The 19224-nt window shown below is 40.5% G+C and overlaps 1 protein-coding gene across 1 annotated transcript; it reads right to left on the reverse strand.

Moving 5' to 3' along the window:
- Positions 1 to 15789: 15789 nt before the first annotated feature.
- Positions 15790 to 17776, reverse strand: lrrtm4l2 (leucine rich repeat transmembrane neuronal 4 like 2). Its single transcript, XM_073467127.1, has 2 exons — positions 17773 to 17776; positions 15790 to 17402 (listed from the first exon to the last, which is right to left on the reverse strand). The coding sequence occupies exons 1-2, from the start codon at positions 17774 to 17776 to the stop codon at positions 15790 to 15792; spliced, it is 1617 nt and encodes a 538-aa protein (XP_073323228.1).
- Positions 17777 to 19224: the final 1448 nt, after the last annotated feature.

Here is a 19224-nt window from a genome sequence, read left to right on the forward strand (position 1 = left end):
TGTCAATGACAAAAATAAGCACTTTAAGTGGACATAACTTTGACAGTTGCCCCAAAGGATTGCGTTGAAGCCGTTGCAGCTGTGCTGAGGCGATCTACTGGACCGATTTCAAAGCTTTTGGTGAGCATTAATCATTTACACACCAAAACATGTAATTACAGGGTCCAGATTTAAAAATCCGGAATTTCCCTTTAATTTGTGAGCCATTATTAAATCAAAACAATGAGCTGTAAGACACTAAAAGGCTTCTTAAAGCTACTGAGAATTAACTGCAGAGCCAGGTGATAATTCTCTCTGTGGGTTTGTCATTGTGAGCGACCTTTCACATTAAACAAAATCATCTGATTCATTGTTTATATAGAAATATTAATTAAACGTATTATTAACCGGAGGCTAATCCTGACTGACTTTAAATCAAACTGCCAACCCCAGACTATCTTGTTAAGAAGCAAGAATCAGCCCAAAGACATCACAGTGACCTTACATAATACTCTGAAGGTCTGAAACTTCTCTCCCTCCCTCTCACACAGACACACTATCTCTCCAGATGAATGGCTGGTGTGGGTGGATTGGCCGCTTTGAATTGAGCCAACCATTTGAACTGGAAAGAAAAGAGTTTTGACACAAGTCTGGAAGGATAAAGAGAGCGAACTCGGACAGAAATACTCGATGCTTTTCATCTGTGATTCTGCTGAAGTGAACTGTGAACCTGAACCAGAGAAGTTCCTGCTTCCCTCCACTTAAGACAGACAGATGGTGAATAACACACAGCTCAGTAAGAATAAGGTGGGCAGGACCACCCAGTCTGTGCTTTCTCCTCCATTGTTCAGATGAATATTTAGAAACAACAACACATGTTTGGACAATAGGTGACACAGACAACATAACTCTTTTTTAGTTTGCAAAATGTTCGAGGCTTCTCAAAAGCACCAATCTACAAAATAAGCATGCAGGTGCAGTGGCTGGTAGCTCCTTCAAATTTTGCTAGTTATTATTTCGGCTTTAATGCTTAAGTAGTACGATCAAAGGTAATATATTCGTCAACATTGGAGGAGAAATTGCAGGTTTTTGATTAAGAGCAGTGGACATTGAGACCATCACTACCCAGAGGCATCCTTCAACGGAGAAGAGGGAAAAGATCCAACATGGAAGTCATGCTTATCCATCTCATCAGGTCATCTTTACAGAGACCCGTCTCCACCACAACATCCCAGAACATCTTTACAGAGGCCTGTCTCCACCTCAACATCCTGTAACATCTTTACAGAGACCTGTCTCCACTACAACATCCCAGAACATCTTTACAGAGGCCTGTCTCCACCTCAACATCCTGTAACATCTTTACAGAGACCTGTCTCCACTACAACATCCCAGAACATCTTTACAGAGGCCTGTCTCCACCTCAACATCCTGTAACATCTTTACAGAGACCCATCTCCACCACAACATCCCAGAACATCTTTACAGAGGCCTGTCTCCACCTCAACATCCTGTAACATCTTTACAGAGACCTGTCTCCACCACAACATCCCAGAACATCTTTACAGAGACCTGTCTCCACCACAACATCCCAGAACATCTTTACAGAGACCTGTGTCCACTGCATAATCTCAGAACATCTTTACAGAGACCTGTCTCCACCACAACATCCCAGAATAACTTTACAGAGACCTGTCTCCGCCACAACACCACAGAACATCTTTACAGAGACCTGTCTCCACTGCATAATCCCAGAACATCTTTACAGAGACCTGTCTCTACCACAAAATCCCAGAACATCTTTACAAAAACCTGTCTCCACCACATAATCCAAGCACATCTGTACAGACACATGTCTCCACCACAACATCCTAGAACATCTTTACAGAGACTTGTTCCTTTTAATTTGAAGATGCCAACCATATCACCTTCACCATCTTGTTGCTGCTCTTTACATACACCCCGATGTAAATTCAGAAAATCAATGTATGTAAATCACTGTATATATGTTCTATGTTTGCTTAGTATGAAGGAGTTTTCAAACTGTCATGTCATTATGCAACCCTGTGCTGTATAATGACAAATAAATCACCTAGAAATGAAATAATCATGTCTTAAAATAAAAACCAGTCACAAGAAACTCCTGTGAGAAAAAACAAACCATCTTTGCATCAATAATACATTTACACGTAGATGTCATTTGGGAAAAAAATGCAGTCTTATGTTCATAGATTTTGACGCTCTAAGTTTATATAAGACTATAAGATTCTCATCAGAGACATTATTTTCTCTGGCCTGACACATCAGATTAAATTAGATAAGTAAGCTGTGTAGGTCTTGGATTTGTTCATGAGTGGGGATAAATAGAGCAGGCGGCTCTGAGAAGGACATGTGGTCTCATTTGTTATGTTGCACTTGAAGCATTGTTGTAGTGAAGTTCAATATCCTGAGTGTGTATGTGCGACAGGGTACAGTATGCTCATTGCATGGGTCAATCTTCATCAAGGCGTTTAATGAGTGTTTTAACGACTCACCGGGTGAATTAGCTCAGAGGATTTTATAAGGTTATAGACTTACTGAGATGTCTAGTTGTTTCTTTTAATCTTTAACTATTTATTTTCTATTTTTTGTTTTGTTTTGATTCTTTTAAATGAAACTTTGAATCTGTTTTTAATGTTTTAATCCTTATGTATTTCTATGCCCCTGTGAAGCACCTTGATATGCCTCATGTCTGAATGCCGCTGTATAAATAAACTTGCCTTCAATCTGCAGTATCACTCGGGGTATCTTATTGATAAATGTTTGATTCTTCATTTGAAGTTTCATCAATATAAATGTGATGCATTGTTATGATGCATTATACATTCATCCATATTGTCTATTAATGATTAAAAATACCCAAAAGTCATACTGAGCAAAAGGCAAGATATCGTGTTAAATATTATTTTGGTAAACACGGAAGTCACCCATACACATCGTACTTGGGTGAAAGTCTTAAAGTATTTTATATTAAATGTAATCTAAGTATCAAAAATACATGATACCTCTTTATTGTATGTATGTATATACAGTCTACCAGTGGTTGATCAAATATTGATGAGGCAGATCCTATTTTCAGCATTTTTCTGATTATTGGAATCAGTGTTTCTTTCTTTTCTTTTTTTTTTTTTTATCCAACTCTGATTAAATAACTTACTAGTTTGGCTCTGATGCAGCATGCAATCTCCAAGGTTACTAGTAGCCAAAAATATCAATGAATGGGGAGTGTAAGGGTAAAGAATCAGAAAATGGAAATACTCTTCCTCTTACTTTTCACCAGGAACAAATTCTTCTTCATTCCTCTAGAATGATGAGGGTGATTTTGTAGGGGACTGCATTTTATCAGACAATCAAAGCAGGCCCTGCTTTGATTGATAGATTGAACAAAATGATTGTGATTGTTGCAAGCAGAGCCTGTATGCCACAAGCAATAACCTCCATCATTTATCCAAGAGCCCTTAAATCAAACTAATATGAGACACAGTAGTTTCTTTTTGTATCAAGCAGCAAAATATACTGTCATGATGTCAGTGTGCCTTACTTGACATCGCACGGCCTGTGATGCACCTTCTGTGCATGCGCACATGGCGATGAGATGCTGAAATGGTATACTATGCAGCTCTGACAAGCATTTCAAAATTGTACTTAGAACTGGAACATAATGGTGGGCCACGGTCCAAAAGCAAACGCCTATTGTGTCATGTTGTTACGATGCAAAACTGTAACGAGGATCCTTAACTGACTGACTTCCTGCTCAAAGTGTTGCTCAGCCTGCCATGCTCAGATTATGACAATGAATAATTAAGGATCCTAAACATCAAAAGAGCATCTTCATCTCACAAAAATGACACAAACAACAATTTATATTACATTTTTTTTTTTTCATTTTAAAACATTTTTATCATCCAAAACATCTGATGGGCCAAAATAAAACTAATGGAGGGCCAGATTTGGCCCACGGACCCCACTTTTAGCAGCCCTGGTTTAAAGGATAAATCTTTTGATATTTTATTTCTGTATGATGAACATGGGCACTAGTTGATCCCACAACCCTGCTGCCTGAAACACTCACCAGATATGTGGTGGAATAGTCCAACACGGCATTATTTAACCTGATTTAAACCTTGTTTAACAGATTAACTACAGTGACCGGCTGTTTTAGGCCTTTTAAAAGATTTAAGTCTTCATTTGGGACCAATAGCCTCAGGGCTAAGAACTACAACTCAAGTTTTGAGAGACAAACTTGAACATCAGTGGCTTTTGGACTTTTAATGGCATTTGTTGACAATAACTAAAAAATATCATCTTAAAAATTATATTAAATGAAAAAAATCCCCCCTCATTTTTTAACAGTTGATAAATAACAACTTTATACTGCTGTGAATGTGCACTTCAGTGCAACTGCTAATATATGAATTATTACATGAGCATGTTCTATTCATTCATTTCCCAGTTTTGCCATTTAAATGCACATTGTAGATGTTGTGTACAGATGATGGGATGTTATAAAGTCTGTGGTATTTTCTATAACTCTCTGTCCAAATAGTTGTCCTTTACACTGTTAGTGTCCCAGACATGTCAAATGCACACATTTCAGATGAAAACCCCCACTGTTGCTGAGTAATTTCAGCCTACTTGCTGTTCTGCCATGCGTGCATGAGTTTTACCATTCATGGAATAAAGCAGATAAATAAATAAAATCTGTTTAAAATGTTAAAATGTCTTTCTAGTCTAACCAGGCAAAGCAATTTACCACGACAACACTCGTTTCACATGACTACACATATTATCATAACATTATAGAGGCGACTGCATTAAGGAAAGTGTGCATGAATATTACTGTAATGTATTTAAATTATTAAGAATTTACATGTTGCATAAGCTATTAAAATGGAAATCATGCTAATTGTCCCAAAATAAAATTATTCAATATATACCCAACAGTGATGAATGTTATTATATTTCGAGAGCAATCAGGGCACTGAAGTACACAAAGAAAGTCTCATCAGCTAGCCTCTAATTAATTAGCTCACTATTTCTAGCTGCAGTAATCACTGCATTGATGATGATCTGCAGAAGCCCACTTCTGTCCCTGAGAAGCACAATGCTAAAGGTATTTCAGTCTGACCCCTTATTCATAAATGTCATGAGTTATAGATTAGACTGGGGAAATACAGAGCACTCATTACTTCACCTAATTAATGAGTTATTGAACTAGATGTAACTATAGCAATGAGATGTGGAGAAGTAATAGTAATCTATAGATGACGAATCAGACAAGGAGCATTTCACACTCTGGCGTGTTGTTTTGAAAGAGAAAAAGTTAATCACTGTTATCAAACCATCACTGCCACTCTCAATAGAAGACCGCATACAGAGCTTTAAAACCAAATGTTCTCCTCTTAAAGGAAAAGTTCACATAAAAATGTAAAAAATAAAGTTTCATAGACACAAAACATTTCTGGAGCTTCACAGCAAAACAGCGTTGCAAGCAAATTAAGCCGAAAGCTTGACCATGTGTTGAAGGTATAAATAATGTCTTTTCAAATCAAGCTGTATACCTTCAACACGTGCTCAAGCCTGTGCGCGCTAATGCTTTTAGCTTAGCGGCTACAGTGATAATTATGGATTAAGGAAGTGTGTAAATAACACATCTTCAAATCAATTTGGGATCTATGGGGGTCGGACTCTTAGATTACACTGGACAAGCTGAATGGAGCGATTTTATTGTTTTTTTCCGTTTTAAATCAAATCTCCAGCTACTTCAGTAGTTTAGCAGAATGCTGCAACACTGTTTTGCTGTGAAGCTCCAGAAATGTTTTGTGCACTACCAAAATTCACCTGACTTTCAAATCAGAAGATAAAATGTTCCTCTAAAATGACGAGAGCAGGCAGTTTAAATGAGCTGTGGGGATGCAGGTCCGTAGCTACAGTAGCTGGGATGAATGATGATGGGGAGTCTTTGGACAGTCACACCGCAGACTTCAATCATGTCAATACATGACTGTTTGTCAGCTGAGATGATTTGTCAACAAGTGAGAGTTTTACTGTCCCATAGGCAAAACTGAGCAATACGTTTCATTTCTATTTCAAATGGAGTCGTGGAAAATGGAGGTAGGACCAAGATATTTGATTCTCAAGCCCAAAAAAAAAGCCAAATGACCAAACAGCATTATAATGACACTCCTGTAAAATGTGATGTAAACCTACTTGTGCTGATGGATCTCTGCTCTAATTAGCAAACAAGCTCTGCTGAAAATGTGGTTTTATTATTTATGCCATAGCGTGAGCTGTGCCAGACTGATGCTGATGTTGCCACAGTTCGTTGGTTGCCAATAGAGGTCAATGGATGCTAAAGATTACTTAACACCACTTAACAAACAGCCGAGGAGGAATCTGCTGCAGAGACAGAGCCCTGCAGGGAAAATCCCAGCTGACATGAGGTTCAAGTTGTTAAAGGAAGTCAAACCTCAGTGATCCACCAGAAATCCACCATCTCTTTTTTTCTCTACTCTGTAACAGCATTTGCTGTGTAGTCTCTGTGGTAATAAAGATGGGTTTTTATCTTTGTTAGGATGTTTCAGAGCACTGTGGATGCCTCCGCATGCTTCTGCTGCACTAATGCCGCCATCATTCATGCAGTAACAGCGAAGCCCAGAGCGCTGAGCCTGAGGGAACTTCTGTCAAAAGGAGGTCTCAATGCAGAAAAAACTTAATAAGAGCAATACATTAGAGCCGTTTATAATGGCAGTGTTTGTGACTCTGCTGTTACAAGCAGTACGCTGGAATAAAAACATTTAGAGGTGGAGAGCCAATTCTACAATGACAATCAGGGGGCTCAAAGGGAACCCCATACAGCACAGGCGCTAATTCACAGGGTTGCCAAGTCTACTTATTAATAAGACATAAGTCACTTAGTTGCTGGGGACGTTTTTTGGGGCTTGTCTCTCATTGCATCCTTCAGCTTGCTCCCATATCTCCTCTTTCTCCTATTAATAGAGCCAACAAACACCTAGTTTGTCCTGTTGTGGGACCCGTCTACAACCCTGCTCTCTCCGCCACTCCCCTCCAACCATACACACCATTAACACATAGCTGATATTTCAAATCAAATAGAGTGATTAATGTTGTTTTTTAGCTACTACGAATGCAATGCCAGGCACGAAGTCAGTGATATATGGGTAGGAAATATTTAAAGTTTGATCAAGGACTTGATTCGAAGTCGAGAGGGGGTTGGCTCAAAGGCACTGCAGATAATGCATGCACAAAAGTGCAGATCTTCTTCAACATGACAGTTTACACAGATGACAATACTGTACTTGATATAGTGAGTGGAATGATGCTATTAAAATCCCTAGAGTTTGGTTTATAATACAGTTACTTTTAAAAAGTAATACATATTGATACCCCCTCCAACATGGGTGTCAAAAACATGAACGCTCGCTGCAAACGGGTGTTTGAATGGAAAGTCTGTGAACTTGCAAGAAACGACAGCAGCAGATTTAACAGTTAAGAGCACTTTAAAAAAAAGACAGGAGGAGTCGGCTCCTAACACATATTCTCAAAGTCGTCTATTGAGCAACTGAATGAAAGTGAAAATGACAACTACAGATTGTATTTACTGCACGTTCCTGCACTTACATAGTTAACCATATTTCTCATGACAGAAACATCTTCATACATAAATATATAAAACCAGCAATATGACAACAGTTGCATTGAGGTCATACAATCCTCACAACATGATGCTTGTGATGATGATGAATCAAATCCATTACACCTGCTCAATAATTTAGCAGTGAAGGGTCACCAAGAAAGCATCCTAGCAGCAAGTCACAAGACAGCAGACCATCATTTCTGCCTCACACATGCTTTACCAGAACCAAAGACACTGTCAACATGCCAAAGAGGAGGCAGATGTGAAAGCCTACTTCTGCAGAAGAGGTAAATAAAGGCCGCGGCCACTATTCGAGGAAATACGGTAAACCACACCAGCCACAGAAGACACTTTCAAAATAAAATAATAAGCTCTATAATGATGGCAAAACGTTTTTCTTCAACAACTAATCCTCCATCGCGTCACTGCTCATGACTGTCACCTAAAATATTAGATAATATGACATGTTATATTAGTAACAACATGCTAACCCACAGGCATGCTAGCTAGCATTTAGCCAACATTGGACGTGAAAGGGCGCGCGATGAGCCACGAAAAAAACGTTAAAGCAAACTTTAGCTTCATATATTTTATCGCAGACACTTGACACAATCTAATAAAAAACTCTCAAGGCGAGAAAATAACTTTAACGTGTATTAAATTAACTTAATAGCTACTTACATAACCCCAGAGTAGAGTCGAGGGAAGACGTGTGTAGCAGTTAAGCTAGCAAACGAGCTAACGTCAAGGTTAAGAAATGGTATGGTCCGGTTTAGGGGTGTCCGAAACCATATTGCGGTATTATTTCCGGCATAAATATGGGTAATATAGATTTTGATATTTAAAAGTAGAGGAAAGACTTATATATAAATAATCCACTCATCCAAGCTGTTGTTTTAACTTGTTTTGGGGGTCCAAGTCTTAATTAAGGGAGACAGACCCCCCCCCCTCATCCCCTCTGGGTTTAAAGGTATAAATATTGGATGTGTTGTTCCAGAGTCTGTTTCAGCCTCCCAGTGATCAATCAGGTCACATTTGATTTCAGCTCCTCTTGATTTAAAATCAGAAAATTGACAGTGGAAAGAATCTGACAGCGTGTCTTCCTATTTCACATATTTTATTTATCATTATTATTTTCTTTTGTTCCAGTTTTGTCAAGTCAGCATCATGTCAGTCACACAGGCAGCTGTCAAACCACTGCACTGTCTTTGAAATGTGTGTATGTATGTGTGTGTGTGTGTGTGTGTGTGTGTGTGTGCATGTATTAGTGTGTGAGGCGACCAAAAGAGAGCACATTATTTTATTTCTTTCCGCAGAGCTGTACGCCTTTCCTTTTTTGCCTCTAAAGTGGATCCTCCGTGGACACGAGCACACTCTCTTTAGTGATGTTTTATTACTCAGGAAACAACAATATGACAAGGTGCGCTGCTTATAAATCTTATACATTTAATTGTTGTTTGCCTTTTGGTTGATTTCCCCGGCGTGGGAAGCAGAGTCTGCTGAAGAATCGGGGGAAATAAATCAAAGACACAAAGAAACAATGAGGTAACATCTCTAAAGAAAGCATTATATTACTCTTACATCACTCAGTGTGCATGTACAGCATGTGTTAGATACAAGATACAGACTTAATCTAAGCTCTAAATCTGTGGCTACAAATATAAATATTACATAAGCCTCTAAATGTAGCAGACATTCTGTCAAAGGAAGTAAAAATGCAGCTGAAAAGGTCAAGCTGTTAACTGGGTTTATGCTGAAAATGATTTCCTGATGTTAATTAAATCAAAGCTAGCTTTGGGATCTGTTGTTATGGGTGAAGAAGTAACCCATAAAATGTACTGTATTATAGTAGATTTCTGGAATAAATATTTCCACTTATGGTTTGTATAATATCATTTAACATTGCTGGGAGGATTTTTACTATAAAGTGTTTTTATTGTGAAAAACATTACAGGAATACTTTTGTTTTTCTATCTACGACTGCTTTCACTTGAACGCAGAGCACTCATTCTTTCTTCTCATTAAGCGACCCTGTATATGTTGAAGTTTCAAGTGGGTAATGAATTGGAAAGATGAATATGAATGTATGAATATGTTATTGTACAAAATAATTTTCTTGGAAGCTATTTCAGAACTCTGTGTGGCGGCACTCTAAGTAATGTCTCCTTGTTGGAACAATGATGTTATTCAAAAGACAGTTTGCTCTTACTGCACACTGTAAGGTCTTTCTTACCATCGACGTGAACAAAGCAGCACAGAGCAATTTTTTCTCCTGTGAAGGTCCACTGGGACGACTGACAAAAGCTGTAAAGCATTAGTATTCAAATGAATTTTTCAGGTGACATACAGTGCACAAAAGGTGGAGTAACAAAGAAATCCTGTTTTGGGAGCAGAGGAGACAGTGCAACTTCTCCCCGGCCCAAACTGTGACCACTGTCTTTGAATGCTTTCATACTTGACTGACTCTATTTTCAGCTGACGCTAATTTTGAATTTAACAGCCTGGAACTCATTATTTTGACTAGCTAGCTCAAAGCTACCAGGACTAACATGTGCATCCTTAAATTCATAAGAGGGTGGATGTGATTCTACTGGCTGTTGTTGCAGACAGAAAGAAAGAAAGAAAGAAAGAAAGAAAGAAAGAAAGAAAGAAAGAAAGAAAGAAAGAAAGAAAGAAAGAAAGACTCTGCTCTGTCTAGTGAGCTCATTTTGTCCTATTTAAGAGCTCTCTGGCTCAATGATCCTTGAAGAGATCCCTTCGAGTGGTTGGTAGGCTGTAAAGTACAAACATTACAGGGAGTGTTTTAATGAAACGCGCTCACAGAGAGGAGCGATGAGCATTTATGGAACATGACAGACAGGAACTGTTCCCAATATTTGGGCAGTGTGCTAATTATCTTTCTTGCTCTGAGTTAGATGAAACAATTGATACGACTCTCGTGTCTGCACTGCTTAAATCAAGCCAATAAAGTGTGTATGAAGATATTTCTTGTTGCCGGGCGGTTTTCATGTCAGAGCATTTCACTTGTTTGAATCTATTTTGTCCTTGATCATCCTAAAAAAGATTTTACTCCTGATAAATGTAATGATTATTATGCAATACAGATTGTATGACAAAATATCTGTTAAACCAAAAAAACAACCACCAAAAACAATACAGACTTTTTAATGAATAATAATCAAGTCAGAAAAAGAGACGATTACTGAATTCTCATGTTTGGGTGAACTGTTGATGATATCGACCTTCTCGTGTAACGCTCGGCAAGAAAAGTTTCAGAACCATCGCTCTGAATTACTCACCTCCTAAATGGAAATCAAGCCGCCAGATAAAAATAAAATATATATTTGAGGTCTACTGACAATAAAACCACGAGCAACAGTGTAGAAATGTCATCACTGCTGCTTTTAGTTGATTGTGCCTGCCTTTTAAAATCTCAGGCATAACCTTTGGCAAAGATGAGCGGAGCGTTGCACACATGTTACCTTCAAATAGTTTCCCCCAGTGAGGTATGTGAATCAAAATTTCATGCCTGCCAGTGAGAGCTGAACAAGTTATCCCTCAAAGTGAGTATTTACAGGAAGCGCAGGGAAAACATGCTGTATTTCTGGATGTTTCCAGGCATGATGTTACTGATTCTGTTTTTGGCCTCGGCTCATCTGCTCGGAGTACCTCGTGCTAGAAGGTACCGTGATAAACTCAAAAAGACATTTTCTTTTAATGTCTCGGAGCATTAGGCTGCGTTGTTGTTGCAGATTCTGCAGGTCGAGTGTGCTTCTATTTGTGCATTGTTATACCAAGTCAATGCTGAGCTCTCCCAACATTTTTCATCTGAACAAATATCCCCAATAATGATCTGCAGACCAAAGGTTCCTAATCAGCATTCTCTCTTTTCTCAGCTGCACAACACCAAAAGATTTCGAAACACGGGCAACTGCTTTTCATCAGTCACGATATGACAAATCAAACACTAATTACAATATCTGCCAAAATTAGATCAACAAATCATTTGTTCTGTACATATTACATTTTTCGTACGGCCCTCGCATTTTTTCCCATTGGCCACTGGAAGAAATTCATCATAAGAGCTGAAATATATGGATATGAATTCAGTTGGCAGCGTGCCTCCATGCCTGCCTGCAGGCTAAAGAAAGCCTGACTCATGTTTAGAAAGTGAATTATGGGAGATCATAAATTCTTATCTGAACAACCTTTGACCAGAGAAACTTTACACGCACAGCACACGAGATGTGTGAACATGCTAATGGCTGATAACAAGGAGAGGGAGTTAAATTCACCTCAGCACAGGTCTGAGAACAGCAGCTGTGGGGAAAGACTGTAGTAAGCATTAGATTATTGTTTTCAGATGAGTGCTACACAGGGAGAAAAAAACACCTTTTTTAAAGCTGTAGCACCAGCACTGCCTAATCCTCACTGGCTTAACTCATGCACATATGTCCCCTGGCGTAGGTTAATTTTCTCTCCTCAGCGAGCAAGGCGGAAAAAAATGAGGCAGGGAGAAAAGGAAAGGAGAAGAGAGGACAGGAAGAAGACAGACTGAGGTGGGCTGATATCTTCTTAATAGCATAACTGCTTTGACCCGTAACACCTTCTGTCCCTCAGCAGCCTGCTTCTATTCTCCCTTTTCCTTTCACCGCACACGAGGAGAGTATATTCAGAGAATTCATGTTTATATAAAAGGGAGACTCTTAAAGGGACAGTTCAGCCCAAAAATGACACTTCAGTCATTATCTGCTCACTGAATAATGAAATTTTTGTGGTTCACGAAACATTTCTCGAGCTTCACAGCAAAACAGCGCTGCAGCATTCTGCTACACAACTGAAGCAGCACAAAACCACCAAAGAAACAAACACAAATGGTGAAAAAATGTAACCTATTGTGAGGTGAAGTCTTCACTGTAGCTGCTAAGCTAGAAGCCTCAGCATGCACCCCGTCTGAAGTGAGTGCACGAGGGTGTAAACAACATCTCTTCAAATCAATCTGGGGCTTCTGGAGATATGGATTATGCTGGACGAGCTGTATCTGCAATTTTCTTTTTGGTTGTTCGGTTGCCAACACAATCATAAAAATAAATGAATATGCATTTCTGCAATCCTTGGATACATTGAAACTTTATGTTTTTTTAGGTTCAATTTTCTTTTCATTCATTCAGTTTTGTCGCCGCAAACAATCCTCCACCGCCCAGTATGACAGTCAGGTCATAAACTTGTAATGTGAGCGTGGGCCGACACATCAGTGTTTTGCGGGAACGTTAAGTGCCAGTATGTTATCCTGGTGACTGTCCATGAGCTTGTTCATGCACAAAGGTTGTAAATAAAAAAAATTTCTAACCAATTTGGGATATGGGAGACTTGGATTACACCGAACAAGCTGTCTTTTACTTTTTAAAATGATTTGTGGACAACAAAATGTCTCCTTTCCATTTCAACTTTCCATCGGCACGTGAGTGAGTAAGAATTATCATTTTTTGGTTGAACTGTTCCTTTACTATGTCTATGTTATGTTAGTGAACTTAAGTGCTGGTAGATTCTGTCAGCTTTGAGCAACACGAGCTAGCTGTTTCCTCCATTTCTGGTCCTAATGCGACGCTAAGACAACCAGCTTCTTGCTCCAGCTACATATTTGCCGTACAGATATGAGAGTGGTATGGATCTTCACGTCCCGCTCAAAAAAACTTCCACTGAACACCAACATTAACATGATGCAGTGTGGAGGCACCACATAAATATATATACATATATATATATATATATATATATATATATATATATATATATATATATTTATATATATATACACACACATATGTATGTATATATACTGCTGCAGGTTCTTTAATGGCATCATCCAGCGTCTCTAAAATATCTTGTGTTCTATAAAACTTCACTGACTTCCCATCAGCGTGTGGATGAGCAGATAATGACCGAGTTGTCATTTTGTGGCTGAACTGTTCCTTTCATCTTTGGTTTCAGGGACTTTCATATTGTTCTTTATCATCGTGGACAAGCACAGAAATGGCGTCGCCTACTTGTGCTCCACATGCACTAAAAGCAAAAACCTGCAGGATAAAAATGGAGAATGAAACATGCCGTCTCCACAGAGCGGCTCTGTTGGGTCTCGGGGACCGACATGAGCCACCTACACCGAGCTGGAGTTGGTGCGTAACCCAGATACAATCGATACTGCTGTCAATACCGTAGTGCCACGAGAGGATAGGAGAGACAAGAGCCAGAAAATGAGACGACATGATGGAAAATATGTCAGCTCCCTTCTCACGCAGCAGCAAATCCAATGAAAATGTATAACATCAAGAGCACAATGCCTGGATTTAGAGAGGGGATTTTTCTCCATGTGAAGCTCCAGTCATCGATATTCTCATCACACACACACACACAAACCTTCTCATCAGTTCTCAGTGTTTCTTTTAATTACACAGTCATAATCACATAGAAGGCCTAGTACCCATACTGTCATGTCTTTACACAAACAATGCATAATCATAATGATAGTAATAATCCATACAAAAGTCTTTATGAAAACCAACAGCGTTATTTTTGACACACCAAGGCCTTCGTTAGACCCGACAGATATTTTTTTTTACAGCTTGGAAAATATCAGTCCTGAGATTAGACTCGTGGGTTTTAAAGGAACAGTTCACCAAAAATAAACAATTCAGTCATCATCTCCTCCCCCTCATGCTGATTGGAGCCTGAGGCGTTCTGTTTTTTAACGTCCCGACCCGACTCGACAAAGTTAATGTAAGCTGAAGCCTGTCATACAGTCGTTACCATAGTTACGGTTGTACAGATGTTTACCCTGATTACAGACGTGTACAGTGTAGATGATCGTTAAAGCTATATTTTCTCTATAGCACTGACCAATGTGACCGAATCTGAACTGACCCTCGACATTGTTTCTTTTTTATATATATACATGTATTTTCATGGCTTTATTGTGATAGTACAGCCAAAGATAGACAGGGAATGGGATGAGGAAGAAGGGTTGATGTTGAGCAAAAGGCCACAGGTCTGTTTTAAACCCTGGGCCACTGCTGCGAGGACACGACCACCATCTGAGCAACTGGGGACATCCGCTTCTAATGTGTTCAGGTTGGGTATCCACGCTCGAGGAAGGAGCCATTTTATGTGTTTCTGTCATTTTCTACATTTTAAATTAAGTCCCCAGCTCCTTCAGTTGTTGAGGAAAATGCTGCAACATTGTTTTGCTGTGAAGCTCCAGAAATGTTTTGTGGACTACGAAACTTCACCTTCCATCAGCGTGGAGGGAGGAGATGATGACTGAATTCTCTAAATTTCAGGTGAAATGTTCCTATAAAAATAGTTTGTTTGTTGGGCTTGTTCCACAATGAACCGAAATACAACATTATCATCAATTAGAGCTGATAGTTTGATAAGAGAGAGAAGCATCTGCAGGAGGGAGAATGAATTCATGCAACAGATCTCAGGACGAGACGCTCTCTCTGCGATTGTTCACACATTTTTTTTGCAGAAGTGCTACTTCTGATTGCTGCACCATGTGCCGAATGCGAGACAGTTTGATGGGACCAATAGTATCTGTGAGGAAAAGAGGTGCAACTCTTCCAACCAGCAGTCGGTAAACCAGGAAGATTCAGGACATCATCCCCCCACAACACGCTCACACACACACATACACTCAAAGACGCACACACATCCTAAATTTGTCCACAAGCTACATAATAAAAATCAGAACTAGCATGTAAAAAGTGGCCTTGTTGGTTCGTTTGTTCTATGGCGATATAGTTAGACTAAGGTCAGCCTCTGTACAGAGCTGACGTCTACTGTAGCAGAGATCCACTCATTAGATTATACACAGCTAACCTGGCTGACCCCACCACTGTTCCCGTGTCAGTCAGGGTGATAATTAGCTCCAAATATACCTCCCGCAATCCAGTCTTGTTTTCTGTGCACGTAATTATATTATACGATGTCCCAAAGTGTTTCCCTCAGAGCTGCAGAATCCGTCACCTCACATTAGAGATAAAGCCACTTAATCTGGTGGAAAAACCATTTACCTCTGCTTCACAAATTGCAGTTTTAGTCCCTTAAGGTGGACCTCAGACCTCACACTCTATGGATCCTGATATGGTGCACGTGCACGGCCTCTCGTTCACCAAAGTGTCCATCGTCTCAGAGTTCGAGTGGTAGCTCAGATAGTACTCTTGCAGCTGGGAGTTAAGGTCCTGCTCCTGCTTGCGGGCCTTTTTCCTGCGTTTATGGTTGACTGAGTGCTGCTGCAGCTGCCTCATGGTGTTGGGGTAGCGCCTCCACGACACATAAATAACCAGAAGGATCAATGACACTGACAGGAACAGGGCTACGCTGCCTGCAATGATTTTATGGAAAGCCATATGTTCGAACTGTAGCTCTGGGGTAAATGATGTCGGGGGTTCAAGGGAGACGGCTGATGTGGAGCTCATGGTCGTTGTCTTCCTGTCGGTCGCTGTAGGACGGACAGACAGAGGGGTTAATCTCTGCACAGGTGACTCGGTCTGAGCCAGGTGTGTGGCATCAGAGGGAGAGAGGTAATCTGTGATGTTCATGACTGGTGTTGATGTGAGAATGAAGAAGAGAGCAGTCGTGGATAACACATCTGACAAGTCCCCACACGTCGAGTGATTCCTCACCACGTCCACGACTCTCTCGCCCTGCACAGACTTGGGGCTGCTGCAGATCATACTGATGTCTTTGGGGTCCTTAAAGTTTCTGAGCCATCCCATGAGAGGGCAGATGCTGGGGCTGCAGTCCCAGGAGTTACCTGCCAGGCTGATGGCGGTCAGCGACGTCCACGCCGCCACAGCTTCCACAGGCACGCTGCTCAGCTTGTTGGATTCGAGGTTGAGCGTCTGTAAGTTCGGCATGCACTGGAAAACTGCCGGGTCCAGGATTTGGATTTCATTCCCTGACAGGTCCAGTTTCTGTAGTTTCTGCCAGGTCCAAGGCACGCCCTGATTGATGGATCGAATGCGGTTCCACTGCAAATAAAGAGCCTGCAGGTTGGTAAGGCGAGGGAAAATGAAGAAGTTAATCCTGGAAAACTGATTGTGCTCTAAGTGAAGTTCCTTCAACTTGTACAGTCCTAAGAAGGTGGTGCGGGTGAGGCTCCGCAAGCGATTATAACCCAAGTCCAGAAACTCCAGGCTGCGGCACTCCAGAAAGGTACGAATGAGGATCTGTCTCAGTCCGTTAGATCGAAGGTGGAGGTTCTGTAGCTTTCGCAGCCCGTAAAAATGTCCCGGCTGCAGAGACTGCAGCTTATTATAGGATAGGTCCAGGTTCCTCAGGTTTGGTATGGCTCTGAATGTCTTATTGTGCAGATGGGAGATTTTATTGGAGCTGAGGATCAGCTCCTTCAGCCTGCGCACGCCATGGAAGGCTAAAGCATCTATAGAATTGATGGAGTTGTGGTCCAAGTAGAGCCAGATGAGCTGATTGAGATGAGCGAACTGGTAGGGCAGCAGAACCAGCAGGTTGTTATAACGCAGAGACAGACCCTGGCATCCCGTGGTGATGTTTGCTGGGATGTCTTGGAAGATGCCCGATTCGCAGTAAACAATCTTGCCTTCGCAGCGACAACTGGCGGGGCACATCCTCTCCCCCTTGCTGAGCAGCAGCAGAGCAGCTGCCTGCAGAAGAAGACATGATAACCTCCAGTCCAACATCACAGAACCTGTTGGGGGCAGATAGGGGGAAACAGGCAATCAAAGGGGGGGACTTTGTTTGAGGAAATTGCGTCCGAACAGGAGAGAAATGAATTCTTCAGACAGGAGATCATGTAGTGAGGAGCAGCTGGAGGTCTGAGACAGCAGACCTGCCTCATGAAGAATTAATAACAGGGTCTGATGTTTGCTACTTTAGAGATGTAAAAGCAAATATTCACAAACGATTCCATTAATGCTTAATTAACAGTAAACTGCCTTTTCTTCAGATGTAATAAATCCAGTTTGGAACTAATAAATCTGTCATAGGTCTGGAAACAAAACATCCTGATGAGGGAGAAACTGTGTTACTAAAAAAATGTGAAGCTCATCATGACTTACCCATCGTTACTGAGGGGAAGGAGTAATCCTCTGGAGGAACCGGATAAAGAGCACATTAAACTGCCCTCACAGGAGAAACATCGCAGCCTCAGAGTCGCTCAGCATCACTCACGTCTGTTTCATTAAGAGGAAGAAAAGCAGAAAATGCAAGTTGTCCGGAAACCTCCTGGTCCGGCGGAGAGAGGACGCCTGCACACTTGGAGCCGCTGGTTCAGCCTGCTGTGTGCGCAATAACCCGTTTGAGCGCCAGTAGACTGATGCACAACCCTCCTCTCCATGCAGTCTCCCTCTCTCTCCCTCTCTCTCTCTCTCTCTCTCTCTCTCCATCTCTTCCTCTATGTCTCTCTCTCCTCTCTCTCCTCTCTCTCTGAGGCGTAGGCGTCTTTAAGCACACACATAAGCCTCTAATATAACACTATATTTATCACGCGTGTATAATCAGCTGTCAGTGGATTATCTCTGTGAGTGTGATGTCTTGTTTTCATTGTTGTGTCAGTGTTACAGGTTAAATAACATCTGTGCGCTGTAATGTAAAGGACCTCGCTCAGCAGGGGGGCAACATGAATTATTAAAAAAAAAAACAAATGTCAAAAAAAAAAATGTCGACATGAAATCTTGTGCATTCACAGCAGACATCAGATTTAGATTTTTAATATTTAATATATATTTTTCTGCTGCCTTCAGTCAGAGGAGTAACGGATTATAAACATGGTCCTGTAATAAAACACACTGCTGACATAGTGAAGATGAAGATGAAGATAAAACAACTGAAATAATGTTTCCTTCCTTCAAAATAAGAGAGGTAGCATGATCCAGATCCAACATTCATTCATTAATAATTAGAAATTAACAGGAAATAACAGGAAGTCTAGTAATCAGAGGTTCTGTTCCCCGTTTGTAGCTCGTTAAAATGTTAATTATGGTGTATATTCAGCTGCTAATTGAACGTAATGTCTTGTTTTAATTCATTTTCTCTTAAATGTTGTGCAGTGGCGGACTCAGGATGTTTGAGGGTCGGGGGCCAAAACAATAAAAAGGGCACCAGGGCGCAGAAAGTGGTGTTCTTCACCACGTTTTGTCCACTGGATGGACACCTTAAAGGGCACTTTAAACAAATGAATCTTTAATGTATTTTTCCTGCAGCTTTCAGAGGGATAGAGGATTATAAACATACAGTGAAGATAAAGATGAAGACAAAGCAACTGAAATAATGTTTCCTTCCTTCAAAATAAGAGAGGTAGCATGATCCAGATCCAACATTCATTCATTAATAATTAGAAATTAACAGGAAATAACAGGAAGTCTGGTGATCAGAGTTTTTGTTTCCTGTCTCTATCTTGTAAAAGTGATGATTATGGCAACAGCCGGCTGCTGAGCTGTTAGTTTAATCTAATATCGTGTTTTCTTTCATGTTCTGTTTAAATCTGTATAAAAATAGGACAATGACTGCTG

This window comes from Pagrus major, chromosome 5 (assembly GCF_040436345.1).
Source record: "Pagrus major chromosome 5, Pma_NU_1.0".
NCBI lineage: Eukaryota > Metazoa > Chordata > Actinopteri > Spariformes > Sparidae > Pagrus > Pagrus major.